At 45.9% G+C, this 9505-nt stretch overlaps 1 protein-coding gene across 1 annotated transcript; it reads left to right on the top strand.

Moving 5' to 3' along the window:
- Positions 1-231: 231 nt before the first annotated feature.
- Positions 232-7699, top strand: LOC139398302 (aggrecan core protein-like; the record flags this gene model as incomplete). The annotated part of the gene is made up of 6 exons (XM_071144358.1): positions 232-415; positions 3264-3335; positions 4928-5317; positions 6889-7063; positions 7177-7304; positions 7406-7699. Coding segments are annotated over exons 2-6 (1048 nt in total), but the record flags the coding sequence as incomplete, so codon positions are not given.
- Between the last annotated feature and the right edge of the window lie 1806 nt (positions 7700-9505).

Genomic DNA, 9505 nt, shown 5'->3' with positions numbered 1-9505 from the left:
ATTTTGTTGGGATTCTGCCTGGGTGCGCTACTGAGTCATTTTAACTTATGGAGCATAAATTGTTTTAGGCAACCCCATCTCTCTTTCTCTCTCTCTCTCTCTCTCTCTCTCTCTCTCTCTCTCTCTCTTTGTGTTTTATGATACGGGGCGGTATAGACATTTGTGTGTAGGGCATGTGCGCCCCTCCTCTAGCTGGTGACGGATAATAGTAGTGGGTGTGAGGTGGATTTGAACTTGAAGCCGGGGCAGATTGGAGGAGACTCCTAACTGATGTCCGAGTAGACTGCGCTCTGAGGAGAGAAAGAGAGCTCTATACAGCGGGAACTAGAACGTATATTAGTCTGGTTCTGGAACTAGAATCCGGGATCTTTGGAAACTTGATCGAAAACTTAGTTGGTGGATATCTGGACCCAAGGTAGGATATTATCGTTGCTTGATTGAATTGCTTTTTTATGTATGCCTGTTGTCATTTGTCATAGGCTAAGTAAGGGTAATCTTATTATTACTTTTTAATAGACTGCCGTTTTCTCCGTCGCAAATGAGTAGATTTGCAGTGGACGTCTTTGTAACAAGGCCTCAGTTGTAGATTATGGTTCACATTGATGTCTGCTCATTGACATTTTTCACGCTTTGCTTGCTGTGATTTATCACCGTCTATACTGTATATCCACGGGCATTCAAAGAGAGTGGTGTTTGGGTGGTCAGGTTGAGGAATGTTCTCAATGATCGAGGACCTATAGCCTACAACAGCTCCACTAACAGACCTCACACCAGGGGTTAGCGCTTTAATGGCCAGGCCATTTACAGTGATCGACAACGTATAACCTTTTCAGCACAGCTGCTGCTGTAGACGATCGAGAGGCAAGCGAATTTATCATTTCTGTTTCGGGACGCCTCTGAGTGGCTCACGTCACAGTTGTCCAATTGCGCGAAGGAACATCTGGAGTGAAGTCGTCTCCATTGCCCTCAGCTTCAGCCAGGTGTGTGTGTATGTTTAGCCATTTTCCACGGAGCTGCTGGAGAGATGTCCCTGCTTGTCAAAGCTGTTTTCAGTGTGTAATTTCACTGATTGTTCCAATACGACTCAATGCAGTGTCCCAACAAGGTTTTTATTAGTTCCATTATCCTGCTTAGTGGCTGTAGCTTTTATAGTCACGAGTCTCTTGTCCATTGGTTCCCCTGTTCCAGAACAGCACCACTCTCTATCGTCAGACAATAGGGCTCCTAGCTCTGTGTTTTTACCTTTCAACATCATAGTGAAGTGAAGTAGGTTGTAGTACATTTAGCATGTAGACATTTCAACACAAAGGCTAAACAAAAATAATCATGTTAAGTACATAGTCTACTGAAAGGCTGGTCATGGCTCACATCAACACCTTTATCCCAGAAACCCTAGACCCACTCCAATTTGCATACCGCCCAAACAGATCCACAGAGGATGCAATGTCTATTGCATTTCCCACCTGAACAAAAGGAACACCTATGTGAGAATGCTATTCATTGACTACAGCTCAGCGTTCAACACTATAGTACCCTCAAAGCTCATCACTACGCTAAGGAACCTGGGACTAAACACCTCCCTCTGCAACTGGATCCTGGACTTCCTGACGGGCCGCCCCCAGGTGGTGAGGTTAGGTAGCAACACATCTGCCACACTGATCTTCAACACTCAGCCCCCTCCTGTACTCCCTGTTCACCCACGACTGCATGGCCAGGCACGACTCCAACATCATCATCAAGTTAGCAGATGACACAACAGTGGTAGGCCTGATCAACGACAACGACGAGACAGCCTATAGGGAGGAGGTCAGAGACCTGGCTGGGTGGTGCCAGAATAACAACCTCTCCCTCAACGTAACCAAGACTAAAGAGATGATTGTGGACTACAGGAAAAGGAGGACCGAGGACACCCCCATTCTCATCGATGGGGCTGTACTGGAGCAGGTTGAGAGCTTCAAGTTCCTTGGTGTCCACATCAACAACAAACTAGAATGGCCCAAACACACCAAGACAGTCGAGAAGAGGGCACGACAAAGCCTATTCCCCCTCAGGAAACTAAAACTATTTGGCATGGGTCCTGAGATCCTCAAACAGTTCTACAGCTGCAACATCGAGAGCATCCTGACCGGTTGCATCACTGCCTGGTACAGCAATTGCTTGGCCTCCGTCCGCTAGGCACTTCAGAGGGTTGTGCGTTCGGACCAGTACATCACTGGGGCAAAGCTGCCTGCCATCCAGGACCTATACACCAGTCGGTGTCAGAGGAAGGCCCTAAAAATTGTTAAAGACCCCAGCCACCCCAGTTATAGACTGTTCTCTCTACTACCGCATGGCAAGCGGTACCGGGGTGCCAAGTCTAGGACAAAAAGGCTTCTCAACAGTTTTTACCCAAAAGACATAAGACTCCTGAACAGGTAACCAAATGGTTACCCAAACTATTTGCATTGTGTTCCCACCCCCCAACCCCTCTTTTACGCTGCTGCTACTCTCTGTTTATCATATATGCATAGTCACTTTAACTATACATTAATGTAAATACTACCTCAATTGGGCCGACCAACCAGTGCTCCCGCACATTGGCAAACCGGACTATCTGCATTGTGTCCCACCACCCACCACCCGCCAACCCCTCTTTTACGCTGCTGCTACTCTCTGTTCATCATATATGCATAGTCACTTTAACCATATCTACATGTACATACTACCTCAATAAGCCTGACTAACAGGTGTCTGTATATAGCCTCGCTACTCTATATAGCCTTGCTACTGTTATTTTCAAATGTCTTTTTACTGTTGTTTTATTTCTTTACTTACCTACACACAAACACACACACACACACACACACACACACACACACACACACACACACACACACACACACACACACACACACCTTTTGTTCGCACTATTGGTTAGAGCCTGTAAGTAAGCATTTCACTGTAAGGTCTATCTATACCTGTTGAATTAGGCGCACGTGACAAATAAACTTTGATTTGATTACTTACATCAGCAGACAGTATGTCACTTGCTCAGACTTGGTCAATACTTGTAGTAAAAACTGACTGTGCATAGCTGTTCCAATAGGGCCATGCAAGGTGAGGGCCCTGGAGTGTGTGCATGTGTGCACAGGTAGAGTCACTAGTTTAGGTCCCACTCTGGATTTCCCCCCTCAATCGCTACCGTTTATGTTAAAGTAGGTATATACTGTATGTCATTCATGATCATTTTGATATAATGAACTCAGTGTGTATTGGTTCCACAGGTTCTATAGAAATGTTACATCTCGGACACCTGCTCTGGCTGATGTCTCTCTGTTCTGCTTTAGCTGAAAAAGGTGAGTCTTGCTGTGTGTGTGTGTGTATGTGTGTGTGTGTATGTGTGTGTGTGTGTGTATGTGTGTGTGTGTATGTGTGTGTGTGTGTATATGTGTGTGGGTGTTTTTTCACTGACAAACTGGAAACAGGTCATTAGTTTTACACAAAAGCAGAAAGAGACATTCACGCAGCTCCATTCATCCTTCTCAATCCTCAAGACACGCACACACATGCACACAGGGTTGGTTAAGTAACTTTCTAAATGTAATCTGTTAGTTACTAGTTAACTGTCCAAAATTGTAATCATTAACGTAATGTTTGCATTACCCAAACTCAGTAACGTAATCTGATTACTTTCTGATTACTTTCCCCTTAAGAGGCATTAGAAGAAGACAAAAATTATCCATCACAAACTAAGCCCATTCACAAACTAAACCCATTCACAAACTAAACCCATTCACAAACTAAACCCATTCACAAACTAAACCCATTCACAAACTAAACCCATTCCCAAACTAAACCCATTCACAAACTAAACCCATTCACAAACTAAACCCATTCACAAACTAAACCCATTCACAAACTAAACCCATTCACAAACTAAACCCATTCACAAACTAAACCCATTCCCAAAACTAAACCCATTCACAAACTAAACCCATTCACAAACTAAACCCATTCCCAAACTAAACCCATTCACAAACTAAACCCATTCCCAAACTAAACCCATTCACAAACTAAACCCATTCACAAACTAAACCCATTCCCAAACTAAACCCATTCCCAAACTAAACCCATTCCCAAACTAAACCCATTCACAAACTAAACCCATTCACAAACTAAACCCATTCACAAACTAAACCCATTCCCAAACTAAACCCATTCCCAAACTAAACCCATTCACAAACTAAACCCATTCCCAAACTAAACCCATTCACAAACTAAACCCATTCACAAACTAAACCCATTCACAAACTAAACCCATTCCCAAACTAAACCCATTCACAAACTAAACCCATTCACAAACTAAACCCATTCCCAAACTAAACCCATTCCCAAACTAAACCCATTCACAAACTAAACCCATTCACAAACTAAACCCATTCACAAACTAAACCCATTCCCAAACTAAACCCATTCCCAAACTAAACCCATTCACAAACTAAACCCATTCCCAAACTAAACCCATTCCCAAACTAAACCCATTCACAAACTAAACCCATTCCCAAACTAAACCCATTCACAAACTAAACCCATTCACAAACTAAACCCATTCACAAACTAAACCCATTCACAAACTAAACCCATTCACAAACTAAACCCATGCTCTGTGTATCTGTCTGCTCTTTGTCATTTAGTGACTTGCAGGCGATCTGTCCTGAATTACACCCATCCACCCTGTGTGCTATCTGACCTGATATAACTGTACATGCTCATTCTGTAGTCATTTTAACTATTAAGCCCTGACCTAGACCCTCACTTTATGACCTTTAACCCGGATCCCTAGCCATGATCCCAAACCTCATATACTTGCTCATCAGTTTTGATAATATAGACACTTGTGTCCTTACTTGTATGCCTAGTTAGTAACTCCCTCTTTCTCTGTCTTTAGATCCATCATGGAGGATGACGGTAGAGAAGGCTGCCCCCGTTAGTGGTTCTCTGGCTGGCAGGGTGGTGCTACCATGCCACTTCTCCATCACCCCCACCACACACACCCCCACACTCACCCCTAGCACCCAGGGCCCAGAGGACCAGCTGAGGATTAAGTGGAGCAAGGTGGAGGGAGATGGGGAGCGTGTGGTGCTGGTGGCCCATGGAGGAGTGATCAAGGTGGGGCAGGAGTACAAGGGAAGGGTGTCTGTGCCCAGCCACCCCCAGGCAGTAGGGGATGCCTCGCTGATCGTTGTCCACCTGAGGGCTAGCGACGCTGGGCTCTATCGCTGCGAAGTCATGCATGGGATGGAGGACACCCAGGATACTGTTCATCTCAATGTCAGTGGTGAGTGGACACACACACGGTAGCAGACACACACAGTAGCACACACTCACACACACACATTTTGCCCATTAGAATGTGTAAATAACATAATATACGCCATTTAGCAGAATCTTTTATCCAAAGTGACTTACAGTCATGCGGCATACATTTTACGTATGGGTGGTCCATGCGCTTTTGTCATTAGTTCCACTAGTTGTTGGGTAATATAAATCATGTGAAACTCTCTAATACTAACTGTTTCCTGTTATTCCCACTCAGACATGCTGGTCCATAGGGAGCCTTTAGTTAGTCTGTAAAGGTGCCACGGTGTGGTCATGTATCAGCCTTATTATGGTGGAATAGTGCAGTTAGCTTTCTTGGACAGCAGAGCTGAGCAGCAGGCCAAGTCATCATCGCTAGACGGAGGAAGTAACTGGCAGACAGTGGTGTTGTAGGACTCCAGGAGGGGGACGGTCTTGTACATCATGAGACCTGAAGACTGGTGTTAGTGACTCAGCTTCATCATTACCTGCTCAGATGGCAGGAGATTCAGACTGGGACTGTGATGTGTGAGGCAGAGCAGATGGCTGGCTGAAACATTTATCAGGTCTGCATACGTAGATGGAGAAACATTATTGTGTATTCTGCCCTGAGAGTACTGCTATGTTACTCTGGTTGTAACACATTACCTCATGCTGGGTCTGATCTGTGCAGACCTACAGGGCTGGTGTAGGTCTTCTGAGGATAAGGTAGAGGCTGTCTGCTCTTAACCTAGAAATGTATCCATCTTCTGACAAATTCATCAGTAGTTACAGTAGCTAGTATCACCATGTTTCACAGCACGGCAGTCAAGTGTCCATCAAGTGTCCATTAGCTGTGCCAGAGTAAACAAAACCACAGATTGTCTGCAGGTCTCTCTGGGAGTCTTTCTGGGTAGCATGCTGGTGTCAGCTGGCTCTACACCTGTAGTATTGTTCACTAAACATACAAACCTGTGTTCCAAATATTCTGCTCTGATAGATTTGTCCTATACATTGTGTTATGTAGCTCATTTGGGGGGGTTACAATGTACTACTGTGTGTGGCATTCAAGCTGGGTATCTAAAAGGAGAGACCCCCTAAATAGCCCAGATTATCATAGATTCCACATTAGAGATGAACAACAGCCTGTTGATATAGTACAGCCTTTGTGTGTGTGTAGATACAGCCTCTGTTCAGTCTCTGTTCACTAGGCAACAGACAGAGACTGTTCTATCAGACTAACAACTGTCCTTTTACTGCATGTCAATCTACTCAGTCAACTCTATAACTGGAGCCAGCTTCCTAGAGGGAAAAATATTCAACTCTTATGAACTTGGAAAATAGGGGTCTGATACCTCTACAGAACCATAGTCGTGTTACTTGGTTGTCGCAGTTTCCTTATTTGAATGCACCTTTTGTACAGTAAGTGGATCTGGATAACAGTGGATCCAAAACTACACACTACACACACACACACACACACACACACACACACACACACACACACACACACACACACACACACACACACACACACACACACACACTGACCTCCTGTCTTTGTCTCTCCAGGTGTGGTGTTTCACTACAGGTCTAGCTCTAGTCGTTACACCTTGTCCTTCCCTGGGGCCATTGAAGCGTGTCTCGCTGCCGGGGCCACCATCGCTACAGCCGAACAGCTGACCGCCGCCTTCGAGGACGGACTGGACCAGTGTGACGCCGGCTGGATAGCTGACCAGACTGTCAGGTGTGTATGTTACCTGAGCTCTCAACTGATATACCCATCTCAGGGATACCTCCATCCTGTCAGAGTTTGTATTGAAGACTACATTTCCTATGCTCCCTCTCGCTTCCCTGTAGATACCCAATCACGAAGCCCCGTCCTGGTTGCATGGGCGATATGAAGCACAGACCTGGGATCAGGACGTATGGGCTCAGAGACCCTAAAGAGACCTATGACGTCTACTGCTATGTAGATAAACTACACGGTGAGGGAGTGTTATTGTTGGTGTTTCATGATAGTGAGCTAAATCTATGTCAGCCTGTGCCTCTTTGGGTAAAGTGTGTGTATATCTCCCCTGTACTGTAGGCGAGGTGTTCTACACTCCTGTCAGCTACAAGCTGACCCTTCGCCAGGCCAAGCATGAGTGTGAGAGGCAGGGGGCGGTGCTCGCCTCCCCTGGTAACCTGTTCGCTGCGTGGCGTGGAGGACTGGATCGCTGTGATTACGGCTGGCTGTCAGATGGCAGCGCCCGCTACCCCATCTCCGTCCCCAGGCCCCAGTGTGGAGGAGGGCTGCTGGGGGTCCGGACCCTGTACCGGTTCCCTGACCAGTCAGGCTTCCCCAACCCTATTGACAGACATGGAGCTTTCTGTTTCAAGGGTAAGACTACTGTAATACTATTACCACCACTGTTACTGAAGTTGCTGTTGCTGCTGCTAAGAAAATGATGACAATGGCAATTACATTTATGCTAATGAGGATAGGAAGGAAGAGGAGGAGGACGAGGAGGGAGAAAATGAAGAGGAGGAGGATAATGAGAAAGAGAGGAGTAGAAGGAGAAAGGAGGAGAGAGGAGACATGCTCTCGCTCTCTCTCTCTCTCTCTCTCTCTCTCTCTCTCTCTCTCTCTCTCTCTCTCTCTCTCTCTCTCTCTCTCTCTCTCTCGAAAAGACAGAGGAAAAGTGAGAGAGTTGATCCTCTATTGTAGTAACAGACAGGCAGACTTGGCAGGGGAGTATCACCAGGGATATTTATGCAGCTTGAGTTTCTCTCAGGCTCAATGAGTTATGACCCGACCTGTGTGAGGAAGAACTCTCACCCTGTTTTCACTTCCTGCTGAGGGTTGTCTAAATGGCCAAGCCTGGGGGGACAGATCACATCTCAGTAGAGAGAGCGAGGAGGGGATGGGGAGAGAGAAAGTGAGGTATGGAGGGAATGAGGGAGGAGTAGATTGAGAAAGAGCGAGAGAGACAAAAAGGGAGGAGAGGAGGATGGCAGTGTTACGTGAAAGTCCTTTTATAGCAAAAGACTTAAGAAATATGCTTGTAACCCACATTTATTCCTACATCTCCCGTTGATATCAATGCATGATTTATGTAATAGTTAAAGTTACGGGCATGTGTTCTACGTTAGGATCTGGCCCACTAAGTGTTCAAAGCTTTTATTGTGTTATCATGTTGGACATGTCTGTTTACGAACTGAGTGTTTACTTTATATCACATCTGGAAAGACAATGGCCCACTCCCTTCCTCTCCCAGACCTACTGTACACCCAATACTCTGTACACCCAATACTCCCTGACTTACTGTATCACCCCATACTCCCAGACTTACTGTATCACCCCATACTCCAGAATTACTGTATCACCCCATACTCCCTGACTTACTGTATCACCCCATACTCCCTGACTTACTGTATCACCCCATACTCCCAGACTTACTGTATCACCCCATACTCCCAGACTTACTGTATCACCCCATACTCCCTGACTTACTGTATCACCCCATACTCCCAGATGTACTGTATCACCCCATACTCCCAGACTTACTGTATCACCCCATACTCCCAGACTTACTGTATCACCCCATACTCCCTGACTTACTGTATCACCCCATACTCCCAGACTTACTGTATCACCCCATACTCCCAGACTTACTGTATCACCCCATACTCCCAGACTTACTGTATCACCCCATACTCCCAGACTTACTGTATCACCCCATACTCCCTGACTTACTGTATCACCCAATACTCCCTGACTTACTGTATCACCCCATACTCCCTGACTTTCTGTATCACCCCATACTCCCTGACTTACTGTATCACCCCATACTCCAGACTTACTGTATCACCCCATACTCCCTGACTTACTGTATCACCCCGTACTCCCTTACTTACTGTATCACCCCATACTCCAGACTTACTGTATCACCCCATACTCCCTGACTTACTGTATCACCCCATACTCCAGACTTACTGTATCACCCCATACTCCCTGACTTACTGTATCACCCCATACTCCCTGACTTACTGTATCACCCCATACTCCCTGACTTACTGTATCACCCCATACTCCCAGACTTACTGTATCACCCCATACTCCCTGACTTACTGTATCACCCCATACTCCCTGACTTACTGTATCACCCCATACTCCAGACTTACTGTATCACCCCATACTCCCAGA

This window comes from Oncorhynchus clarkii, unplaced genomic scaffold, assembly GCF_045791955.1.
Source record: "Oncorhynchus clarkii lewisi isolate Uvic-CL-2024 unplaced genomic scaffold, UVic_Ocla_1.0 unplaced_contig_8228_pilon_pilon, whole genome shotgun sequence".
Taxonomy (NCBI): domain Eukaryota; kingdom Metazoa; phylum Chordata; class Actinopteri; order Salmoniformes; family Salmonidae; genus Oncorhynchus; species Oncorhynchus clarkii.
The sequence above is the reverse complement of the archived record's forward strand: the minus strand, read 5'-3'. Positions and strand labels throughout refer to the sequence as shown.